Source organism: Polypterus senegalus, chromosome 3, assembly GCF_016835505.1.
Source record: "Polypterus senegalus isolate Bchr_013 chromosome 3, ASM1683550v1, whole genome shotgun sequence".
Taxonomy (NCBI): Eukaryota; Metazoa; Chordata; class Cladistia; order Polypteriformes; family Polypteridae; genus Polypterus; species Polypterus senegalus.
The window spans coordinates 31,094,617-31,121,798 of NC_053156.1; the positions used below are offsets into that span (position 1 = coordinate 31,094,617).

Here is a 27,182-nt window from a genome sequence, read left to right on the forward strand (position 1 = left end):
TAACATAATACTTAAAATGATCGCTAGGTGGCAAACTTTGAGATAAAAGTGTCGACATCATGTTGACCCCAAAGGTCCCAGGGCACTTCCTGTACATTCATATGATGGTGTCTTTGACTGAGACAAGCTTGTTTTTTTGTGTTTATTTAGCCTTTCCTGTAGCAAACTGAAAAACATGACTTCACCAATGCACCATTGTAGCTCTGACGTGAAAGAAGTTCTTGAAAATACGAAGGACTAAACAAACACTATCTCCCTGTTCTCATAATATGTTACTTGACGATGCAGATCCAATCTCATCACTGGCAATCATATTAATCGTATTGGAAGAATATCACAAGATTTTGGAATTAAAACTAATTTAAGTAATAGCAAACTTCTTCCAGTCAACATTATCTTAAATTACACCGCTTTTCACTAGAGATGCTTCAATCAGGTTTTTTAGAGCCGATAGAGTTTAGTGAAGGATGATTCACAAGCAATTCATTCTTTTTTGAATGACTCTTTTCAGTGAATCATATGAACCATTTTGTACCGCTGAACAAATTGATTCAGTGGAGCTCAACCTGAGGGGTACTGTGTATGTATATCTTGTGTGATGTCGTCAACGTCTTTTATTTCGCTGGTGGATGTTTAAAGTGCTTGTGCAAGAACTGCCTGAATCATTAGTCTTGACTCATTTAATTCATGAATGAGCCTCTCCCCGGGAGCCAGTCTGATTGTCATTTATTTGACTTGTGAATGAATCTTTACCAATTGCACAATTCTCATTCACTTGTAATTCTGAAGCAAATCATCAATCTTAAATGATTCATTCAGCAAATCTTAATGAATTATCATGCTTTGTGTAAAAAAACAGGACAATGGTATATGAATTATATATAAATTAATGAACAATGATATTATTTTGTTTGCATACATATATCAAAATAATGTATGCATTATCTATACTAATAAAAGGCAAAGCCCTCACTGACTCACTCACTCATCACTAATTCTCCAACTTCCCATGTAGGTAGAAGGCTTATTCCTTATAGCTTACTTACAAAAGTTAAGCAGCTTTCATTTCGAAATTCTACACATAACAGTCATAACAGTCGACAACGTCCGCCATGTAAAACTTTCTTATTTATGGCCCCATCTTCACAAAATTTAGTAGGCGGCTTCCCTGCGCTAACTGAAACCGATGTAAGTACTTATTTCGGTGGTATGACGCCACTGTCAGCCGCCATATTGAACTTTCCAACGGTCTTTGCTGCCCTCACTGACTCACTCATCACTGATTCTCCAACTTCCCGTGTAGGTAGAAGGCTGAAATTTGGCAGACTCATTCCTTACAGCTTACTTACAAAAGTTAAGCAGGTTTCATTTAGAAATTCTACGCGTAACAGTTATAACGGTCGGCAACGTCCAACATGTTAAACTTTCTTATTTATGGCCCCATCTTCACAAAATATGGTAGGCGACTAAACGAAACCGATGTACATACTTATTTCGGTGGTATGACACCACTGTCGGCTGCCATATTGAACTTTCCAATGGTCTTTGTTACCTACGGGCCCATCTTCAAAAAATTTGGTACCCAATGCTAACTGAATCTTACTTACGTACATATATATATGTGAATTTCCCCTTGGGATTAATAAAGTATCTATCTATCTATCTATCTATCTATCTATCTATCTATCTATCTATCTATCTATCTATCTATCTATCTATCTATCTATCCATAGTCTGCAGCTCGGTCGCCGTGTGAGGCGCCGTTGGGTCCCCCATCCCAACGCCTTCCACGTTGTTGGCTGCCTGCCTATATAAGGCTGCCTGTCGCTCCAGTCTCTTCATTCCCTTCCTTGCTTCACCACAGTATTCCCGTTTCCCTGCTGATAACTGCAGCCTTTTTATTTAATCCACGGCTTCTCCACTATTTTATTGTTCATTTATTACGATTATAGTTATTGTATAGGTATTTTAGACTTAGTTTACATTGCTCAGGTACCTATTTCCTTTATCGTTCCAACTGCACCACCATTAACATGTCTATCGAGGTGATCACCATCGATCAAAGAACTGTCACTTACTTAGTGGTTTCAATGCCCACAGATGGCACCTACCTTTTCCATTCTCTGTGTTACATATTGCATGGCCGTATCAGACTCACTGTTGATATCCGGAGGAACATTGTGTCTTATGTATTGAATGACTGGGACAGGTTCAAGGTGTGGACTGATGATGGTACAGGAGATAATTATACTACACAGGAGCACTAGAAGAGTGAAATGCTTAAGCCCTTCACCTATGGTTCTGCATGTGAGTTAATGGCTGCCGCTGAATTGTTCGGTTGTCGCTTTCAAGTGTACCGAAATGGCCAAATATTTTACAACTTTGGACAACCGCCAATGCCTCTTAAACATCTTAGATTCACAGGTGACGATTTGAGTAGTGGACACTTTGATGATAATGAATGTTTAAACTCTCAAAAGCTGGATGTGAAGTTATCAATGAAACCGGTGGTATGCTTACAACGCTTGACAGATGCCGAATGTCACTTCAACACAACAAGTCCTGCAAATACTAACGGAATTGAAACAAACCATGAAACTCAAACCGATTATAACAGCAGCAATCCAAGCTGTGAGATTTGAGACAAGATTACTGTTCACATGGCCAACTGTACGTTGCATGCTCAAGAGTAAGCTCAGCGCACAGCTTGGTCATATTACAACCAGAGGGCCGAACTCACAATGCGGTATACAAAGAGATCCTTAACAAATAATTATTGGTATATTTTCCATCATTTTGAAAAGGTTTAGTTTTCTTCTTAATACAAATTTTAAGGCAGTACTTCGCTGCTTCAAAGCATGGGTATTTTGCTAGTTAAATAATATATTTGTGATGTAATAAGAGCCGCTGGACTTTCCAAATACACTGGACTCAAAATAAATCAAACGAAGCAAAAGAATTAATTTACTTAAATGGTTAATTTGAAAGAATTGAATCAGGCAAGTGAATCAGAATGCCCATCACTAGCACAGTTCACTCATTTCATGTTACTAGAGTTGGTTGATTCCTAATACCAATTCCAATTTGTTTTCTTTAAACTTTAAATTTTTTTTTTTTTTTTTGCACTAAGCTCCTGCACAATGAGCTGTGTAGAAGTCTTATGTTCTATATTAAAGTGGAATTTTTACAAGCGTCACCTGTTCATTTATTATTAACAAAATGTATTTCTGTGGGCTTATTGTCTAGTGACCATAAAAATGCTAAAATCCCCTTAAAATAATAAAATGTTCTCACACAATATATATTCATAATACACATTATAAAAGATAGTAAAACGCTTCTCATAATTATCAGCCACCATAAAATGTTCAGGTTTATCGAGGCAATACAATACAAGGCTAACAAGCTTAACAAATTTACATGTTAAATCAATGTATTGTGCTCCTAAGGAAAAAAAAAAGTACTGTTTACTAAGTAGCGCAGTTAAATTCTTCTTTTCCTATTCTTTTTCTAATTAAAAGTATGAGCTGCTGTACTAAACATAAGCTTGTCCTCTATTTGCCCGCAGACAAGGTGCGCCCATTTAAATTCAACAAAACACAAAGGACTTGACTCGTTCAAGGAGCTCCTCTTTTCATTTCTGCCAAAGATGTGCCTTTCTTTCTTTCCAGTTAAAGTTCATCTGGACAGCAATTACGTCCACCATTCCTCTCAGGACAGGGCAACTCCTCAGATTATTTTTCCCAGTTTATTACTACACTTTTTTAAGTATAAAAGCTAATATTTCTTCTTTTGCAGCTGTATGGCAGGGTGATATCACTTCCCATGACTTACTGCTGCCATACAGCTGGAAAGACTTTATTATTTCCCTTTATTTCGATCAAAATTTTTTATCTTCTTTTCTTTTCCATGTATCATTTATTGATGATCTTAATATAAATCTTTTCAGTTTTCTATCATCTTGATAATATCACTAAATTTAACACAAGGCTTTCTTTTTTGATTAAATTAAACTTTTTGCAACACATAATGTGTTTTAATTGTTCTTTTTTAAAACATTGTATTTTATTTTCTATCTTAATGTTTTCCAGTATAATATAAATTCTGAGTTAGTCGACAATGTCCTAATCAATGTCTATTAATTATCGCTTCTTCTCTCCTTGGCTGACACTTAAATTAAATTGTATTTTTGACAGTTGGTTTTAACTGACATAAGTGTCTCTATTCAGTACTGTATTGTCATACTATTTACCCCTTGTTTATAATTAACTATTTTAAAAACAATTTTAACTTAGTGTTTTCCCCAAAGGTAATTATAAATTTACTTGTGGTTTATTTAATGCTTCTCATGCAAATTTATCAACAATCTCAATACCTGGTATATCTTTATGTCCCAGACTTCGTTATGGCCAAGTGCAGGAACGACAGCTCCACTATATGATAAAATTTAGTGTACCAACCTGGTTGTCCTGTTTATTGTCCCCAGACAGAAAAGATCAGAACTGAAAGAAATGCTCTTCAGCGTGCTTCCTGTTATGCGGGGTATTCAGTGTTTAAATAAATGGAGATGTTGGGCTGGTTAGCCAAGTGCTAGCGGAGCTCAGTTCGGCAGGCTGCTTGAGCCAGTGGTGACATCTCCTTCTGGAGGCCCTAGTTTTATTGTGGCTGAACCGGAAGGGCTTCTCAGTACTATGGAGAAAGAAGGAGATAACAGCATTAGCTATAGCACCACTCCCTACCCTCGGTGGGTTATGCCATACCTCTAATAAGCCTGTGAGGAGGTCCTCCGACACATGTGTGACAGCATGTTTGTTTTGCTAATACTTTATTCATGTATAATTCTGTTCATTTCTTTTGTATTTCTACACCCAGATATTCTCTGCTTACCAGTTTCACAGACTCTAAAGCTAGCAAGAATAATAACAAATCAGTTAAAATTGCAACATTCTAAAACTTTAGTTCAGTTACCCATTAATTTCAGCTGAAACCTGCACTTTCCTAAGGTGGAATCAAAGTTTCTCTATTCCAAATAGCTCAATCATATGCACATAGAGAGATATTAAGATCTGATATCATACTAGGAACAGGGCATTGTTTGTCTTTTAATTAAATAAAATTGGACTGATAACATTACCTTGTGGTGTGCCATTTTCTAATTGTTTTTTCTGTTGAAGTTTCATTGCCTACCCTTACCCTCAGGGCCATCTTAACGCATGGGCACACTGCCCAGTTGCCCGGGGGCTGAACGAACACAGTGGCCCCATGCTAAGTTATGTATGTTGTGACTTGCTGAGTGGTTATGTAAGTAGATGAACCAGAGCACTGCTTTGCCCAGGGGCCTATAATGCTATTAAGATGGCCCTGTCTACGTCATACTTTCAGATAAAAAGGACCTTATCCACCAATACAGTATATTCTCCCCTTCAAGACTAATTTGTGGATTTTAATTGATAATCTATCCTCCCATAGCATACCATATTCCTTTTCTAAATGTTAAAATAATGCAAGATTGTGAAAGGTAGCAGTATATGGAAAACAGAATAATTCTGTATCATGTAAGGCATTGAGCTGTAAACCACCAAGCTACCTGCTCCAGAGCACTAAGCAAGTAATTTAACATCTCTGTAAAACAATTCATGCAAATAATTGCATGTTAGTCTTATGTTCAGCATAGAAAGGCACCACAAAAATATGGGTTGATAATCTTAATTCATTGTTTTTACAGAATGCAGAGACTCAGGTCTTGATGCTGTGATCTTATTTGATGATTCTCATAGTATCTCTAATGCTGACTTCAAAACCATGATAAATTTTATCAAAAATATAATTCGGATGTTCAATGACTCCAAAGCCCAGGTGAGTCCTTACCTTAGTGTGTATGTGTAATTAAATAGTGGACTTATTTGAGCCCAATAAGAACATATAAAAGAGCTTAAATTTGTGAAAGGCCACAGACTCTAACATTATGAATATGAAAACATCTTTCTTGATTTATTTGAATTTCTGCTTTATTGTTTCACATTCTCTTAGCATTATCCCGTTAATTCTTACAATACAAAAATTATCTGAGAGTAGTCAGTTTTTGATATGTGCACTTTTACTGAGCTTAAACCAATTCCGATTAATGAATGGATATTGAATTAGGGTGAAGATATATCGTTAACATATGGCTCACACATTTATTAATTCCACTGAATTTAACCAGTTGTTCATTTTTTTTCTTTTAATCAGGTTTCTGTGGCGCAGTATTCTTCAGAAGCGAGACAAGTTTTCAATTTTAAGTATTTTCAGGTAGAAAAAGATCCAGAGAAGCTCATGCAGTTTGCTCAACATTCAAAAGGAGACACATATACTCCCACTGCAATCAAGTTTGTGCTGTATGTATGCTAAAACTAAGGACTTCTGAATTGTGGTGGGGGGAGTTATGGATCTATAAGGAAAAATTGACATTGAATCCTTACTTCTTGTGTTTTTCAAAATGATCGCTCTCAACAGCTGTACATACAAGGGATGTTAAAAAAATTTCCACAATTTTATATTTTCGTTGGAAACGATGCGTAGTAATTGGGCATTAAAATGTTGGTACGATGCTGGGAAAATTGAATTGCAAGCGAAGATGACTATGTAGAAAAATGATGTAGCTTGTTTTTGAAATTCTTAATAAATAGAGTTTAAAAAAGTGAGGAAACTTTGTGAACATCCCTCCTATATTGTTACTTTTGAGAATATAAATGTGAACATTTCTTAAAATGGGTGTGCTGCTCTTTGCTTATTGAAAGGTAAATTATTTTAGTAGGTATTTTTCGTTTTTCAAGTCCAGCTACAAATTCTCAATTAGATTGAGGTATGCATTCTGACTCAGCCACTCCAGGACATTAACATTTTGTTTTTTTGGCTTTAAACTTGGGAATTTTGTCTTGCTGGAAAACAAATCTCCCAAGGCACAAATGTCTTGCAGAGTATATCCGGTTTTCCTCACAAGCATTTAAGGGCCTGTTGCAAAGAAGCATCTCCACAGCATGATTCATCCACCACCATGATTCACGGTGCCAATGATGTGGAGTTTTTTTTTTTTTTGTCCAGCATCTCAAACTAGTGCTGTAATGCCTATCTGGTATCTGCATTTGAACTGTTTTGAACCATTAGGAAAACATCAAACACAGCTACACATTGTGAATGACAACCCTGACACAGAGAGACGCAGGAGGCACAAACGCAAACACACAGGAATTTTGTTTTCCTTTTCTGTTGTGGGAAACGCCTTCCCCATTCCCCACAAGCACAACACAGTCTCCAGCACACAGCACAACACGATTTTTCTCTTTCTTTCTTTCTTTCTTTCTTTCTTTCTTTCTTTCTACTCCTCCACTCCTCATGGCAAGCTTCGTCTTCCTCCTCCCGACTCTGGGCAGGTGCTCGTTGACGCATTTCTGGCAGCACTTCTGCATGTGGTAGAAGAGCTGCCGAGAATGACTTAGCAGCTGTGGCAGCACCTCCTTGGTGGCGCCTACAGATTCCAATAGGGCTGTATAAAACTCCAATTCCCATAGAGCCCTGCAGGAGTCCAAGGCACCGCTGCAAGCCAGGGGAGGTAATCCTCTGTCCACACTTCCTCCCCGAGCCCTTCCGTCGTGGAAGCGTCCCGGCCAGGCAATGGCCCCAGCCGCCCGCCACAATATCCATCTTCTATACCCATTTTATCCTAAGCAGTGTCATAGTAGCCTACCCCAGCAAGCATATGGTGCAAGGCAGAAACAATCCATGGACAGGGCACCAACCCATCAAAAGGGTGAACACACTTGCAAAGGCACATCAGGAGCCAATCTAGCAATCTCAAATCACCTAACCTGCCAGTCTTGGTATTGTGAGAGGAAACACACACAAACATGAGGAGAACATGCAAAGTGCACATAGGGAGGACTCAGGACATGAACCACATCCTCTTTGTTGTGAGGCAGCAGGGGTAACACTGTACCACAATGTTTCCCATCCAAATACATTTTATCTTGTATTTGCACTGGTTAGTTATTTTGATTGAATCTGTTAAGTTCCTCCAATTGAAGTTCTATGGATGTTTGGAGACTGGTCAAGCCAGGTCATTAGTTCTTCACATTCCTTCTTTACCAGATAATTAATGCACAACTTTAAGATGTGTTATAGATTGCTATCTTGGTAAAGAATAAGGAACTGCCAAACTAACTACAATGCAGATATAAGAGCTTGCCTTTTCAGTATTCTATGATTGCCATGCAAGCTGAGAATGTCATGGATTTGGTGAAGTCGACCGTATCTGTTACCAGTGAATCAACCCCAAACCAAGCCGATGCTCTTCCATGCTTAATACTAAGAACTGAACACACAGCACTTATGCACCCACCCAATCATGCAAAATATTGGTAGTAAGAACCAGATATTGAAAATTTTGACTATCTGTGCATAAGACTGACTTTGACTCCTCAAAGGTCTAACGTCTGTGTGTAACTCTGTTCCTCTTATTCTGGACTTTATTTAAATAAAGATTTCAAGTAGAAAAAAACACTTAAAGTGTGTATATTATCGTGAAATGTTTGAGACTTCTCTATGTAACGATTCACAATCACCAGCACTAAAAAACCTGCGGGTGTCATCACAATACACATAAAAGCTCAGCTCTTTTGCTTATATGCTACTTACTAACCAAACAATGTCTTGCTTTAACCGCAGGTGTGCTAATTATTGAGGAGCAATACTTATATTTTATGATGTTCAAATCAAATGATCTCACATCTCTTAGTCATTCTTCTGTCATCGCTTTTCCTTCTTTTCTTTGATCCATCCGACAAACTATATTTATGTTAAAATGCACATGTGGGGATTCAGGTCATGTGACATTGCACGCATTTAATTAGTTATCTTGTCCTGATGATGAAGGACTCTGATCAGAGTGTTTGATCTTTTAAGTACATCGGCACTCCTTCCATTCACAAGCTACAAATTTTGGTAATTTCTAATGCTACAGCATCTCTCTGTTCTCAGGTTATAAATGAATTAAAAGAAGTGAGTGATAAAGAAAGTGACTGAAACATATGCATAAATTATTAGTACAATATAAATGAATGCTTGCAATGCCTGTAATTAAAGTTTTGTAAATTTAGTGCATCCTAGTTTGTTTGAGCCAAATAATTAAAATTTAAGATAAACAGTTTGCTGTTAATAAATTGAAGATTTTCCACACCAGAGCAATGTGCATATCCTCAACTAGGACAAGGTGAATGCTAGGTTACAGTGCAGGGCAGTGGCGGTTTTTGATATGGGCGACATGGGCCGTTGTGTAAAAATATTTATTTTTTTTTTTACATGCCCCCATGCTGCCCCAACATCATGCCAGCGCATTTTTGGGATTGCATGGGCACTGATCGGTTTTCTATTGCCCATTTGTGGGGAGTACGGGCGCCTTCCATTTGCGAGGTACGCCTGCTGCTTGCCGCACAGGGAGGAGAGGGGCAGGACAGCAGGGGATTCTCTGGCTGGCTGGCGTGGCATCTAATAACCAGTTCGCAAAATAAAACAAAATAAAAACAAACAAACACAAAAGCACCAGACATTATGATACAGACTTATAATTTGCACTGATGTGTTTTCTAAATTCTATCACACCCATACACTGTATATACTGGAAGTGAGCGCCAGGGTCCTCGGTGCGCCTGCTTGCTGCTGCTGCTGTGCTGAAGACTCACACACAACCTCGAAAGTTGAGGGGGTGGAGGCGGGGTGCTTCCAAATAAAGCACATTTCATTCATAATATTGTCAATCCAAGCCCATTATGTCACAATTAATTTTTCCTGGGTTGTGCGAAATCACAGAAATCATTAGAGTATGAGTAGCATAGATCAAAGTACAGCAAAAAGGAAGAATAAATCCTCCCGTGTGACGCTAACGCCAGCTCAATGCGCCTGCTCTCGCTATTCTTTATCACAGGTTAGTAAATTCACCATAATTGGAGGGCACATTACAGGCTTTAAAACGGTAAAATATCGTCAATGAGATTTTGAACATGTTGATGAAATGATTTGAGTTAGTAAGAGTTTTTTTTTGTATAGATATATATGTTTGCGTGCTAACTTACTAATGCAAATGACTCACGTAGTAGAGTGGTAGGTGGGAAAAGTTGAGATCTGAGAGAAAAGGTTTATGTAGTTGTTAGTGACCTGGTGAACTGATGACTGGAGATGGTCCTAAAGTGAAAAATTTTACACTAATACGAAATATTTTGGTGCTGTATAAATGTAAAATTTGATTTTGTCCAATAGTTTGTTTTAATGCACTCATTTTGTTCAGTGTTTATTAGAATGCTGGAGAGGGGGGCATCTGGTGCCAGAGGGGTTGTTTGCCCAGGGCACCAAACAGGCTGGGACCGCCCCTGGTGCAGGGGTTTGGTAGCGATGACTTTCCATGTGTTGAGTTTTCCTATGAGAAGAACCTAGTAATGTGCACAATGGTGTGATTTAGTGTGTCTTTGTGTGGAGAACATGAAGCATGTCACAGTTTTCAAAAATGTACTGTACTCTTCTGCTGTGATGTGAATGAGGGGCATAAACAGAATTGATTTTACTAGCGTGGCACAGAGTAAATACTTTTTTTTGCAGATGCAGTAAAGAACACAGGTAAACACAGAAGTGTGAATGAGCCTTAGAGAGCAGAAGTTGTTATTTTCCACCCAAAAAAATGAGGAAAACCCACCCCAAAAACTATTTCATGGGTTTCACAGAGCTATGTGCAAAGTGAAACTTGCCCTGTTTTGCTGATAACAAAAACTGAGCCGTTGTGACTTCTCATGTGAAACTTTACTTTCACTTTCAGTCCTAGTAAACAGGGAACTAACAACAAATTCTTACAGCTAAATTTGCCATTATGAAATCAATCAGATTTTTATTTAATTCGTTATTTGATAGTTCATTTTTTTATTTTTACCTCTACTTAAAATAAAAAGATCAATGATATGGTTGTATTTTAACCATTCCAAAACCATAAGTATTACTATGTAGTTGGACCCCTGTTGTGGCTATAACAGTTTCCACAAGATTTTGGAATATGTGTCCATTTGGCCACAAGAACATTTGTAATGTCAGGTGTTGATGCTGGGCCTGTCTCTCAATGATGTCTCAATTCATCCCAGAGTTGTGTAATAGGATTGAGGTCCTGGCTTTGTGCAGGCTAATTAACGTTCTCCATGTATATATGTATGTATGGACCTAGCTTAATGCATAGGGAACAGTCATGCCAGAAAATAAAATGGCCTCCCCCAAACTGTTGTCACAATGTTGGAAGTGCACAGTTGCCAAAAATATCTCTGTATGCTGAAGCATTAACTGGACACTTCAGTAGAATCAATGGGTCCTGAAAAACAGTCCCAGGCCATTATCCCTCCTCTGCCAAACTTTACAGTAGGTGCTATACATTCCAGAAAGCAATGTTCTCCTGACATTTGCAAAAACCCAGATTGGCTATAAGACTGCCAGATATGGTAGCATGATTTAACACTGCGAGAATATGTTTCCACTCCTCCAGCCGCTTCCTTTACACCACTCTAGCCAATGTTTAGAACTGAGCGATGTAAGGGAAGTAGCCCAACCAGCCATCTTTAGGTTACTGCTTCCCCTAGAATGTTAGATGGCAGCTCCCCTGGGTTGCAGCAGTGTCCTAAATTCCTATGGGGCATCATGGAACTTGGACTCTCCTTCAGCTAAGTGAACTATGGGTGAATGGAGAAGGACTTAAGAACCTGATGACTGTTGTTTTATACTGATTTCATCTCTGGATTATGGGAATTTTAACTAGTAGACTATTCACTGTTTTAATGGATTACTTATGAAATACTCTTATGCACTGCACTATTAGACACTGCTTGTGAATTTTAATAAAAACACTTGACACTTTTGCACCAACCCCTTATTGAATTTGCGTGTCCTCATCTGCCCATCTCATGACTATTGACAGTTCCAGGCCCAGACAAGTGGCTTCTGGAAGTGGCAAGATATTGTGCAGCTGAAATCAAACCATTACAAATACCATCATTATTTTCTTTTTTTCTAAAGACTAAGGTTTCAGTTTTTTCCTTATTTGCTTTGTGGAAATTACTACTCATCTATTCATTAATTAAAGAGGGTGTTTGTGTTGCAGTTACTTAGTACTGTACATTTTCGATCATTTTTCACTGAAGGGTAATTTAAGATATGAAGAGGTAGGGGAAGTGACGGAGAAGGTGATAGTGATGAGACAGGCACCCGTACACATGTGCCACATGGCCGCCCTGCCATATAAAATAAAAAAAAGATTAATATCCTTGGAGGTCAATCATCACCCTGAAAGCGGATAGTAGACGTTATGTTGTATATGTGTACCAAATTTCAAGTCAATAGTTCAAACCGTTTGATAGCTACAGGTGATTTAAAATCCTGGACAGCCACGGTAGCGTATTGTATAAGAAGATCTGTGGTCTGTGTTTTCAAATGCTGCACTCATCTCTAGCAAAACAAGAACAGATATGTGGCCGCTGTCAGAATCAAGCCATAAGTCATTTACCCCTTTAAGCAGTGCAGTTTCAGTACAATGATTTGTTGATATAGAATGTTTATTTAAATAGTCTTTTAATTACTGAAAAACTATTTTCCTAGAATTTTATTTTAAAAAGGCAGGTTAGAAATATGGCTAAAATTTTCAAGTACAGAGGAGCTGAGAGTTTTCTTCTTAAGCAGAGATTTAACTACAGCAGACTTTAAACAAGGGCGGCACGGTGGCACAGTGATAGCGCTGCTGCCTCACAGTAAGGAGACCCAGGTTTGCTTCCTGGGGCCTCCCTGCATGGAGTTTGCATGTTCTCCCCGTCTCTGCGTGGGTTTCCTCTGGGTGCTCCGGTTTCCTCCCACAGTCCTAAGACATGAAGGTTAGGTGCATTGGCGATCCTAAGTTGTCCCTATTGTGTGCTTGGTGTGTGTGTGTCCTGCGGTGGGCTGGCGCCCTGCCCAGGATTTGTTCCTGCCTTGCGCCCAAATTGGCTCCAGCAGACCCCTGTGACCCTGTACTTAGGATATAGTGGGTTGGATAATGGATGGACGGATGGACTTTAAACAATGTGAACTAAACTGAGATTCATCCATCAGACTACAAGATAGTGAAGAGTGACTCACCACTCCAGAGAACATGTTTTCACTGCTCCAGTGTTCAATGGCAGTGTGGTTGTTGTGGGGAAAATCATAAAATTAAACAATTTTAGTAAAAGTTACAGTACAAGGTGCTGAAATTGTAAAGGGAAATGTGACACATTAAACTGTAAATTAATAAATATTTCAGCTTCTGTGTTTTTTCTTTGTTGACAGAGACAAAATGTTCTCGGAAGACTTTGGAATGAGGAATGAATCAAAGAAGTTGCTCATAGTTATAACTGATGGTATTTCAAATGACAAGAAACTGAATTATGAAGATGTGATCCCACTGGCAGAAAGTCGACACATCATCCGGTATGCGATTGGGGTAAGTACAGAATCTTATACTCTTCACTGTTAAACCAACTCAGCACTTCGCCTCAGTCTGTAGTTTTAATTCTTCAGCAGTGATGGGGGATTCACAAATGAGTCGTTCGTTTTGAACAACTCTTTTCATTGAATCATATGAATTGATTTGTGAGCAGGAACAAATCGATTCATTTGAAATCAATGGGAGTCTAAGGTACACGTGAGTCCTGAATGATGCCAGGTAGATATTGTGATAACAATCGTTAGACACATGTTGGGGCTTCAAGCTAGCAGTGACCCTGTTTAATAAGTAATTTGCAGAATAAAATGAAATAACATAAACAAGTGTCTGCGCACTTTCTTTGGTAGCATCAGATAGTTATGTTTTGTCATTCGTCTTATTGAAAAAAACACCTTTCTCCATCAGGCCGTTTGCTTAAGGTCAAGGTTTACGTTGCTGGCCAGGAATGGGGCTGAGCATCATTTCCCGGGGACTGATTGGTGCTGTAAAAGAAGACATTATTAGCAATAGCATCCCCTGTTGCCATTGAATGATTATGGAGGGCTTACCTGAGCCTTTTAGGTGATCTCTAATCACACTTTTGTGACAATGTTTAAAGTGCATGTACAAGGACCACCTGAATCAAGAATCATGACTAATTTGACTCATAAGGAGTCCCTAACCAGTAACCAGTCTAATAATTCTCATTCATTTCATTCACAAATGATTCATTACAAGTTGCACAATTCTCATTCATGTGTGATTTTGTAGTGTAACATCTTATTTTAATAATGCATTTTAAACGTGTTTTTATGCTTTGTGTACTGAAACATGACAAAGTAATATGAATTATCATGTTAAATATATATATTATACATATAGATATATCAACATAACGTACAAAATATTGAATCATGTATTTGCGATGCGATCAGAAGGGGCCCCTACCCACTCAGACTCTACATATATGCCAGACTCTAAATCAAATGAATCAAATGAAAAGAATTGATACATTTAAACAAGTAGTTTGAAAGATTTGTAGCAGTAAAGCGACTCAGTACAGTCGTGGCCTAAAGTTAGTACCAAATGGTACCGAAACATCTTCTGACAGGAGCAATCCCTTTTCCAGCATGATGGAGTGCCGTGTCATAAGGCAAAAGTGATAACTAAGTGGCTCCCCAGACTTTAATCCCATTGAGAACTTGTGGTCAGAACAAACAGAAACCCACAAATTTTAACAAACTCCAAGCATTGATTATGCAAGAACGGGTTTCCATCAGTCAGGATTTGGACCAGAAGTCGATTGACAGTATGCCAGCGTGAATTGCAGAGGTCTTGAAAAAGAAGGGCCACACTGCAGATGTTGACTCTTTGCTTAAACTTAATGTAATTGTCAATAAAAGCCTTTGACATGCTTGTAATTCTACTTCAGTATACCATAGAAGCATCTGACATAAAGATTTAAAAACACTGAAGTAGCAAACTTTGTGAAAACCAATACCTGTGTCATTCTCAAAACTTTTGGTTACAATTGTATGCTCACTGCTGTTCTTCGGTCTTTTAAAAATATCAAAACAAACTAATCTCTCAGATTTAGCAGTTCTAACTTTGTTAACTATAAAATAATTCAATTTCTGTAGTGATTTTAAAAGAGCTTCTTAGACTTAAAAAACTTAAACTTCAAGCCATACATCCACATATAAAAGATACAGTTTTCAATTTGCTGCTACAAAAGTATAAGAGGTGACTCAAACAGTTCACAAAAATAAATAATTATAATCTAAAATTTCAAAAACTTCAATATTCCAATTACACTGAACATTCTTAAATCAAACCTTAATACAGTTTAACGTTCTGAGAGATGCACTACAGACAAAATAGGAACCAGCTCTGGAAGTGTTGCCAATCCATCAAAGGCCCACACATGAATACATCCACACTCAGACTGGGACAATTCAGAGTCAACTGCCAACCTAACTGGTAACATAGGAGGAAAACCAGAGGACCCAAAGAAAATCGCAGACAGATTGCGAGGTAACATGCAAAATCCACGTGTGACCTGATGGCTGAATTAAACCCAGTACAGGCAGCAACATTAACCACATTATTGCAAGGTCTTTCTTTCTTTCTTTATATTATTATACTAATAATGATAATAATATATTTATAGTTTTAGTCACTATTCTAACTTATGTTTGACAATAGTGTTATGCCATGTTATTAATTCATTACAACCTTCTCTACACTAAGGATGTGTTTGTAGCCTGCCATAACTTCCAGTTTTTCTAAATCCCATCATTTTCTTTTCTTTTCAGATTGGTAAAGATTTTGAGAAACACAAGAATGACCTTCAGAAAATTGCATCTTCTGAAAATAACATATTTAGAGTAGACAGCTTTGATGCTTTAACTTCTATCCAGAAAGAGCTTAGAGAAAAAATCTTTGCTATTGAAGGTAATGTGCGGAGTTTAATCCCATCAGAAAGTAAGATTATTGAATTTCAAAATGCTCACAGTAAAAAATTTAGAATGTATAACTCCATTAATGACATTCAACATGGCAGGAATAATGAGGCATCATTCAGCAGCTAATCTTGAAGAAGGTGATAGTCTATTATGGGGTACATTTACACATATGCTTAAACTCACAAGGCTGTTTTAGAGTGAATTAATCTCATAGTCATAAATGGTGCTGGTAAACATTTAAACACGGGTTTATAGGATCATTGTTTTCATGATTACAGAGAACAGTGAAATTCTTTTAAAAGAAAAAAAAAATGGTAAAAGCTATTTCCACACTAAAAAGGAAAATAAAATAAAAAACAACATGGATATAACTTTTTACCTTTTTTAAGTGCACTCACATATAATGTCCAAAGCAACTATTGCGAGAGTCATGTCTGTCTGTCCACATGAAACAACTCGCCACTCCATAGTTTAGTTCAACTTAGTTGAAATGTGGACCACTTACTCGTCAAGGAAATTTATCGAGACTGAATTGAGATACCCCACACAGATCACGCTGTACACAGTTTTAAAATTTCAAAACCTCTCATTGAAAAGTATTGGCAAGTTTTCAAACTCATCTATCTTAAAATGGAGAACTGTTCTGTGTGACTTCAACTTTGAATTAGCTTACTACTTCAGTTCTACCTTGACAGCAGTTATATCATCTTGTACATTTTGTATATTTTCATCTTGTTTACCTCCGATAGCCTCTACTGATGGCAAACAAATCCCCAGCACTTTTACGAATTGTTATGCACAAAACTTCATTCTGAGCAAAGTTTTGACTTTATTGAGAACAACATGTTTGATAAAAGACTTGAGACTACATTTGATTTGTAATAACTGCTTAGTATGACTTTGAGGCATTGCGGTGCATAGTTTTACAGTTAAAGCGTCATAGAATCAATTATCAAACCAGGCTGTCTGCTGAATGTTCTACCTGTTAGTTTTCTGATCTATCAATTTCAATTCGAAGAACACCGGCAATGACTCTCAGAGCATCAATGAGTAATTGATTTGCTGTACTTGTGCCACTCGAACTTTCACATGAGGAATCCCCCCACCTGTATCACATCACTCGCGCATCACCGTGTCACGTGCAATGTATTTTCAAAGTGCTGTGCATCATAAAATGTCTTAGTTAGATACTATAAAGTCTAGAGAAATCCCTAAAAGCACCAACTTTTGTTGTGTTTTATTTAGTTGATATTGATATACATATAGGCTTTTAATCATATAAATACTTAAAAAATTTGAAGTGTTGTACTTGCTACACTTAAGCCATTTGCAGCTCCTTTATTACAATAAAGAAGTAATAGTCGTTTATTTTTAAGTATGTACTTTAGGCACAATAATACCAAAAACCTTTAGTGCAATAAGTGGTTAAAAAGTAAAAAGCACTTCAACACATTAGGACATTAGAAAAGTTCTGAATGAACTGTTCAACCGAACAGGTTTCTCCATCCTTTTTCAACTAGATTGTCTAAAATAACATCCAGTCGAGATCTGCTGCTCTCCACCACACTACTTGACAATTTATTCTATGTGTCTATAGATCTTTACATGACGACAGACTTCTAACATTTGTGCAAAATCCGCTCTTAACAAGTTTCCAGCTGTGTCCCCATGTTCTTGTATGTTTTATTTATGTGTAAAAGTAATTAATTCAATTTTCACCAATCCCTTCCAGATTCCACTCCTGAAGGAGATCATACAGCAAAACTAATAATACATAGGCACCAATATTACTGTTAAAATGTTTTTATGCTTATGCCCATGATCATACAGTATAACAAATGGGTATTGCTGTCCCATAAAAGTTCATGATGTTGGTTGCTTACAGTAATTTATGATTAAATAGGAAGTGTGCACTTGCCTGTTCTGGTGAAAGCAGAACTATTAAGAAAGTTTAGATGGCATCAGTTCCAGAAATGAAAAGTAAAAAAATTCTTGGGTAGCTTGGAAGTCTTAGGTCACCCTGATCCTGTACTCACACATGCAGTTTACAGAAGATGCATTATATAAATATTCTCTTGTTTGGAGTACAGCCATGTTATGTGATCTTTTCAGAAGTGTGTTTAAGATAATGAGAAGCACTGAGCCATGTCCAATAATCTTTCCTGTCCTTTTATGATTCCTGCAGGATCAAATGAAAAATCAAATTTCAGTTCATTTCAAATGGAGCTTTCTCAAGGAGGATTCAGTGCTTTGATTACAGAGGTGGGTACTTCTTAGCTCTCCTTACTACTATAACAACCCCAGCATTGCCAACTCGTACTTAACATGTAATTATGTTTTCCAGCACTTAAGCCTGTAACTGCAGAATGCAAATATTTTTGAACATTTCATCTGGGATCAGTAGAAAAGACAGAGTGAATGATTAAACTTTTCTGTTGTATTTTTATATAATGCCTTGCATGGTGGTCACTACTGCATAACATTTTTTTCAAATACTGTTTGGTTCCTGATGATTTCACCTTAACAAAATGAAGGAATCAAAAGATGGCCAAATGTATATAGAATTATAGAACTGCCTACCTTAATAAAAGTGACAAAACCCTGGATTTTGCAGTGGTGCATTTATTATCCTAAATGTGAAAAAGGGTGGAAAAAAGGGAAAACTCAAAAGCAGGAAAGGAAATGACATTAGAAACAAAACTATTGCAACATTTGAAATACAATTGATTACCTTTCTTTTTTTCTAATTGTAGCACAAGCAGGTGAAGTATGTGTCTTGCTCAAAGTCACAGGTGTCAGAAGTGGGATTAGAACCCACAACTTCAGGGTCTGAAGATGAAAGTCTTATGCCACACTGTCTACCCTTTCTTCCAGATGGAGTACAGCAATATAAATTAGAGTAACTAATGACATTCTTCAGAAGCAATAATTACAGTTGTGAAATCGTAGTTAAGTGTTTTATTACCACACCACCTGTCCATAAAATTCACCATATATTATGAGTACGCAATGCAAATATGTTTAAATTGCAGACAAATACACTACTTGGCATGTAAGATCTGAGCCCACTGTATGACTTTGCTGACATCTCTGCCAAAACTCAAGAGGAGGCTCATGTGAGACTACTGGAGTGTTTTATCTCAGGAGAAAAATCTGAGAAGCAGGAGACAAAAGAAATGTCCGAATTTTATTTCTTTCTGATCTCATTGTTGTCTAGCAGAGACCAAAAAGATATTAAGGAGATCACTTTTTTTGATTTTTTACTTCTATGGATATATACATATTTTGGTATTGCATACTTGGTAATTACAACTAGACTGCAATTTTATTTTACGTTATTTATTCATTTAGACATGCAGAGCTTGGATGCTGTATGGCTTCATCCATAGCTCTACTGGTATCACAATCATTAGGCACATTTACTGTTTTAGGTGTACTGACTACAAGTCTTCAACTCCTGTGATTCTTTGCTATCAACAGAAAAAAAAATTGCTTAATGTGCTCTCTTTTTACCTCCTGAGTGTAACAACATACTGTTTAGCTTGAATTCATATTTTTATACAACTATAATCCTTTGAACCTCACAATTACTCCCACTGTATCATCATAACTGTGAGTAACTGTGTCCACATCCAGCTGCTTCATTCACATTTACCACTCATCCAGCAATATCTTTGAATTCCAAAGCATAATATGGTTATAGTGGTTATATACATTTCTTCCCTTGCAACAGGCTATGTACATTTTTAACATATATAATGTGTTCTCCACACACAGGAGACCCATTAATTCATTTAACAGTGGTGCTTTTAGGGGACATTCCAGCCACAGACAGTTTAGCCATCATGACCAAAGGCTTGCTATCAGTCAAGTTACATTCACAAGAGCACCATTGTTCTTTACCGTTTAGGCACAGCTACTACTTTGAGCTCAACCTTCAAGAAGCATTGGATTGCTTTAGAGGTGTCACACTCAGTGACCCATTTAATTGTTTCCTGTCATATTTAAGAACAATTCTTAACTGCTGACGTATGCTGTACACATCTGGCTCCACAAGACTATACCAAACATGCAAGAAATCTTGCAGATCTGGCCAGAGTGGGTTAGACGCAACAACAACAACAATAATAATAATAATACAAAATACAATAATACAAAAAAATTAACTTGTAACTATTGGCCATTTATCATTTTATTTCAAGTATTATGTGTGACAAATAGGGGGCACTGTTGTCCCCTTGAACCCTCAGACCAGACACCAGATAAAAGTCCAATAATCATTTTTATTCAGAACACAATGTGCACAAAGCACCCTCCACTCCACTTTACTCATACAATAACAATAATAAATCAACAATCAATATAATCCTCCACTCCCAGGCGCGTTGTCCCTCTGCCACCCGACTCAGCTCAACCCTGGGATCTTCCACAGTCCTTTATATAGTCCTTGACCCGGAAGTGCTTCGGAACCCTCAGTCCATGTGACTTCCTAGCACTTCCGGGTCAGATCAAAACTCTTCTTTTCATCCCGGAAGTACGTCATTGTGACTAAGCCGCTGTGACTAAGATGTACTTCCGGGTTAGAGGTAAAGTAGAAGTCTCCGAGCCTCCCTGCAGCATCCCCTGGTGACCCCGATGTTATCCAGCAGGGCTGTACAGGAAAACTCCAATGTCCATGATGTCCTGCTAGAATTCGGGGCATCTCCATGTCGCAGGGATGGCTCCCTCTGACAGCCTGGGGGTATTGGCTGGGATGAATGTCCGGCCATAGTCCACAGTACTCCTCCCCCAATGAAGAACCATGGTTCGGAGCAGCCAGCTCCACAAGGGACATCTTCCTCCAGGAGGATCATTGGTCGGGCCTTGGGAGTGTCAGTGACACTCCTGTGAAAACCTAGGAGGAACATTATAAAAATGAGTTCTTCGAACCTCTGTCCTCCTATGACAACTTCGTCATACGTGGCAACAACAACAACAATAATAATAATAATAATAATAATAATAATAATAATACATTTTATTTATTTAGCACCTTATCCATGCTCAGGGCACCTTCATGAGAAAATAGAAGCCTTTGAATTGCATTCAATGTATCCAAATATAATTTAGTACTTGAAACTAGCAAGTTATAAAAAATTTACTTGTAACTATTGGCCATATATTAGCTATATACTTTTTGTTCTTGTAGTCTGCAGATGTTTCACAACTTTTCAGCTCTTGAACCATGCATACGTTGATTTTGTTCTTAAATCAAGCTTCATTGTTATCAACAGTTATTCTATGCAATGAATGAGCATATTTGAAAAAATCTGTTGATTTACTATTAACTCTATAAACATACTATGTTTTCTTTTTTGCAGAAAAGCATGTTACTGGGAGCAGTGGGATCATTTGACTGGTCAGGGGGAGCTTTGGAAAGGAAAGGAAAGGCTGAAACATTCATTAATGTCTCTTCTCATGACCGAGATATGAAAAGTTCTTACCTAGGTAACCACATTTATAAAGTTTATTAAAAAATTAAAAAGAATAAGATGATGTTTTATCAGTAAAGCTAATCAAAGTTGTAATATATACAGTAAGTAGTTATTTGATCACTCTATCCAGCATCAGGTAGTACACTCTTTTGTCTCCAGAACAGCCTGAAGTTTTTATAAGGTGTTCTAAAGACACCATGAAGTCACTGTTAAGTCACTACCAGCTGGAGATGGTATGGCATGGTGCATTATTCGTTTGATAAGTGTGGAAATTTGCTAAAAATCTTTACACTGCTCACAATGCTAAGGCACCCTGACACACTCAAATAACACTCAGCTAGTGCCAGCTAATATGTGCCAAGAAAACATTCCCACTTCCATTTCAGTGCAACACTTGGCCTGTACCACTGACACATGCTAGTTACAGAAAATTGTTTGACTAGTTAGGGTCTGACATACCATCTGCAAGTCACATCAGAAATAAAGATTCCTCAGATAGTTTTTCAATCATCCATCATCCACTTTTGGTTATGACAATCCCATGGTAACCTTGTCTTCCTGTTCTTTTTCTGACAAGAGTACAACTCATCGTGGTCTTCTGCTGCTATGGCCAATCCACTTCAAGGTCCAACACATTGTGGATTTGGAAATATCCCTACGTCACTGCTGAGCTATTTTTTGAGTATCCTTGATCTTTCTGCTAGTTTAAACTCTCCAATTAATGAGTTGGTTTTGCCTAAAGATCTGCTGTTTATTTGAAATTTTTGATTTATTACACCATTCTATGAAAACTCAGGAGACTAAGGAGAATGAAAGCCAAAATTTGTGGCACTAACAGCCGCGGCATCATCAAAGTCAGATCACATCTTTCTCATTGTAATGTTTGGTCCAACAACAAGTAACGATTTAGAAATCTCACTCTGAAGAAAGCACTATGTAAGCACAGAATATTTAAAAATTGTATTTTTTCCCCATAGCACAGGACACACAGAAGTGATAAAGAGGGGAAAAACCTCAAAGTTAGCAATGGACGTCACAACAGCAAGTGTTTCTTCTCTTCCATTGGTCTAATTTCTATAAACAAGATTTGTGTCTCCAGTCTTTCAGATGTTGAGGCTTGTTCCTAAAGCTTTCGAAGCCCATCATTCTTACCACTTTTTTATCTCTAATCATCCCCTTTTCTTCAACCCTGGCCTGTTTCTTTGGCCAGGGATTATCTCAACGTTTTCACTTGTCATTACAATACAATACAATACAGTTTATTTTTGTATAGCCCAAAATCACACAGGAAGTGCCGCAATGGGCTTTAACAGGCCCTGCCTTTTGACAGCCCCCCAGCCTTGACTCTCTGAGAAGACAAGGAAAAACTCCCAATAAAACCTTGTAGGGAAAATGGAAGAAACCTCGGGAAAGGCAGTTCAAAGAGACCCCTTTCCAGGTAGGTTGGGCATGCAGTGGGTGTCAAAAGTAGGGGGTCAATACAATACAATATACACAACAGAACAATTCCTTAAGACAGTATAATAATAAAAATTTTAGAATTACGGTTTAACAGTAGATGATATGACATAATTAGGTTTGGATATTTTTAGAGTCCTGGAGACCTCATCCATCTAGCTGCCTCCCCATTTGGCCATGCCACGGCTGAAACGTTGCTCCGATGAAAGGACCCTCTTTCCCATGATTCCTGTGATCCTCCATCAGGGATGACTTTACCATAGGCAGGCAAACAACTTGGCAGGTGGGCCGTGGCACCAATGGCCACATTTGGGTACCGAGAAAAGAAACAGAATAGGTGAGGGTTAGTATTCAAATATAATTATCATGTTACTTATGTTATAGTGCTAATGACTAACAACAGAGATGCAGTATGTACAGTTAATCAGCAGCTCTAGTCAGGATATGCTAAACTGAAGTAGTGAGTCTTCAGCCGGGATTTAAAGGCTGAGACCGAGGGGGCATCTCTTATGGAAGCAGGAAGACCATTCCACAGTTTAGGGGCCCTGTAACTAAAAGCTCGACCTCCCACTGTTATTTTATTAATCCTTGGAATCCTAAGCAGACCGGCATCTTGAGATCTTAATGTGCTCAGGTTTGTAAGTCATGATAAGTTCAGACAAGTAAGCGGACCTTGGCCATTTAATGCTTTATATGTTAAAAGGAGGATTTTGAAATCTGCCCTAAATTTAACTGGGAGCCAGTGTAAAGATTTAAGAACTGGGGTTATGTGTTCATATTTTCTTGTTCTTGTAATAATTCTTGCAGCGCATTTTGGATTAACTGGAGGCTGTATAGAGAACAGTTTGAACAGCCAGTGAACACCGCATTGCAGTAGTCAATCCTACTAGAGATAAATGCATGAATTAATTTCTCACAATCCTGTTTATTTAGAAAGCGCCTTAATTTCCTAATATTTTTAAGATGGAAAAACATGTTTTGGACGACTTTGTAATATGCGCTTTAAATGACATGCTAGAGTCAAAGATAACTCCTAGATTGCGGGCTGATTCAGTAAAATTAATTGGGATTCCAACTGAGTTAAATGACGACAAAATATTGCTGTGATCAGCGTCATTCCCTCAACAATTAACATCTCTGTTTTATCTGTATTTAAAGACAAGTAGTTCTCATTCATCCATTCCTTTAATTCACTAACACAACTAATTAAAGACAACATCGGAGAAACTTCATTTGATTTAAATGAAAGGTATAACTGGGTGTCATCTGCATACAGTGAAAATTAACATTATGTTTCCTAATGAGAGATCCCAGTGGAAGCATGTAAAGTGAAAACAGTAAAGGTCCCAGTACTGAGCCCTGCGGGACACCATATTGAACTTCTGTGTATAATGATGGAGTACTGTCTGCACATTTCTGTACATACTGGAATCGATTTGATAAATAAGAACTGAACCAAGCGAGCACGGGGCCTGTAAGCCCAACATCATTTTCTAGCCTGTGCAGTAAAATAGAATGGTCAATGGTGTCAAATGCTGCACTTAAGTCCAACAACATAATTACAGTGGAATTTCCTTCATCAGAGGATATCAGAATGTCATTTACAACCCGTGTTAGTGCCGTTTCTGTACTATGACCAGTGCGAAAGCCAGACTGGAATTTCTCAAATAAATTGTAATGCGTAAGGTGTGACTGAAGCTGACTGGCGACTACTTTCTCTAGTATTTTAGAGAGAAATGGTAAATTTGAAATAGGCCTATAGTTATTTAGTATGTGTGGGTCTAGGTCTGACTTTTTAAGTAAAGGTTTAATGACTGACACTTTTAGTGCATCAGGTACGGTGCCATGCAGTAATGAACTATTGATAACGGTTAGAATAGGCTGCAAGAACATCCATTGCACTTTTACTAGTTTTGTTGGCACTGGATCTAGGGAACAAGTAGTGGGCTTCATTTTAGTAATTAAAGTTAAGACTTCCTGGTGAGTTACAGGATTAAAATTATTAAAGTGCTGAATGCAATGTGCGACAGGGTCTGCTAAGCTAGTATTTGGTTTGTACTGTGATGCTGAGATCTGGGATCTTATATTTGTGGTCAATACAATTGATTGGAATGATTGGAATCATTAGACTTATTGAAGTCTTTATCTTTAAACTCACTATCAGGACAATTTCTAGGCCAAGCCTGGAAGTCATTTTCTTAGTCAGAGACGGCCTTTTTTAGTTACAATGACACAAAGCTTTATCTCCTCTACGAGCCTATGGTATCACTTCACTTGGAGCCTTATGTAGGTCGTAAAGTGCCAAACAGCTTCTAGATGGCCTCATTAAAATCAAGAACACAATTTCTTTCAAATCTGGAACAGTGTATTTGTAGCTTATGAGCTATTAGGAATTGACATGGCCTTTTACCATTTTCAGGACACAATTGACTCAGTTTCTTGGCTAGTGACTGTTGAGTTACCTATTTCTAAAAAAATGTGCAGGCCTCTTGCCACACCTCAATGGCCTCTCTCTCTCTCTTTCTCTCTGTGTCCCTGTCTTGGGCGCCTCATATACCTGTTAGAGGTTATTGCCCATTATAGGGCTCTTCTTCCCACATGGCATGTTGATTGTCACTCCTATTAGTGCTGGTTGTCTTTTTCTCCTGGTGCTGTACAGAGCTCTACCTTCATTCTGTACCACTCTGGTGTCCCACATTTTCTTGGGCATTCGTTAACTCCATTCATGTTTGAATGCACTGTATATGCATTATCTTCAGAAAGTATTCAGACCTATTCACCTTTTTCATGTTTGCTATGGTGCAGCCTATGCTAAAATTGTTCAAATGATTTAATTTCCCTAATGAAAAACATTTAATACCTCAGAATGACAAAGTATAAACAGGGATGTTAGGAATTTTTGCAAATTTATTAAAAATGAAAAACAGAAATATTACAAATAATCACACCCTATGGTGAGATGTTTCTACCCCTTTTTGGACTCCATTTGTGGTCAATACAATTGATTGGAATGATTAAGAAAGACGCAAACCTATCTATAGAAGGTCACACAGTTCAGCAAAATCCAAGCCATGACGTTAAAGGAATTGTCTGTAGAGCTTAAGGATGGGATAGTTTCAAAGTACAGATCTGGCAAAGACTACAAAACATTTTCTGCAGTATTGAAGATTCCCAAAAGTACAGTGGCCTCCGTTAACCATAAATGAAAAATGTTTTAAACAACCAGGTATCTTCCTAGAGTAGGCTACCCAGCCAAGCTGAGCAATCCAGGCAGAAGGGCCTTGGTAAGAGAGGTGACCAAGAAATCAATGATCACTCTGGTTGAGCTCCAGAGAACCTATGTAGAGATGGGAGAAACCTCCAGAAGAACAGTCATCACTTCAACATTCTACTAGTCAGTGCTGTACAACAGAGTGGCCAGACAACATATGCTTGGAATTAGAAGAAAGACAACTAAAGGACTCCCAGATTCTGAGAAACAAGACTCTCTTGTCTAATGAAACCAAGCTTGAACTGTTTGGCCTCATTTCTAAGTATCATGACTGGAAGAAACCAGGCACCTCTATCACCTGTGCAGTACTGTGAAGCATGTTGGTAGCATCGTCAGCCTGTTGTTTTTCAGTGGCAAGGACTGGAAGAAAAGACAGGATTGAAGAAATCTGAAATAGAGAAATATTTCATGAAAACCTCCTCCAGAGCACTCAGGATTTCATACTGGGCTGAGGACTCAGACAGCATTTCTCTAAGATACAAAAACATTTTAAAATTCTTTCCTTTCAAAGATCCTAGAGTATAGTGGGAAAAGGATCTCTTACTCAACATTTCAGTAAAGGAGTGGAAGGCAGCCATGCTCAGAATTCCCTCGATCTCCATATGCGCAAGCATACAATTAATCAACTTAAAAGCTTTTATTGAGCACATCTATCTCATATAAAATTGTCCAAAATGTTTCCAAGGCAAGATCCTGCAAACATTACAATCAATCTCCAACAACAACAACAGCATTTATTTTTAGCATATTTTTGTACAAATGAATGTAGCTCAAAGTGATTTACAAGATGAAGAAAGAAAAAAGAAAAAATATAAAAAATAAAATTAGGCTGTACTAATTAACAAAGAATAAAGTAAGGTCTGATGGCCAGAGAGGACAGAAAAAACAAAAAACAAACAACTCCAGACGGCTTGAGAAAAAAACTAAATCTGCAGGGGTTCCAAGGCCATGAGATTGCCCAGCCCCACCAGGCAAGCCTTATTGGACCATATATTTGTGGGGTGCACCAAATTAACATCATT

General features: G+C 37.8%; 1 protein-coding gene across 1 annotated transcript in view; it reads left to right on the forward strand.

Annotated features, from left to right (window-relative positions):
• LOC120524987 (integrin alpha-X-like) overlaps positions 1-27,182 on the forward strand; it is a 186,823-nt gene that overhangs the window by 61,055 nt on the left and 98,586 nt on the right. The window contains exons 6-11 of the mRNA XM_039746905.1: positions 5,726-5,856; positions 6,232-6,377; positions 13,357-13,510; positions 15,808-15,946; positions 18,143-18,219; positions 21,318-21,444. Coding sequence (XP_039602839.1) covers positions 5,726-5,856; positions 6,232-6,377; positions 13,357-13,510; positions 15,808-15,946; positions 18,143-18,219; positions 21,318-21,444 — 774 coding nt within the window. The remainder of the gene's footprint in view (positions 1-5,725; positions 5,857-6,231; positions 6,378-13,356; positions 13,511-15,807; positions 15,947-18,142; positions 18,220-21,317; positions 21,445-27,182) is intronic.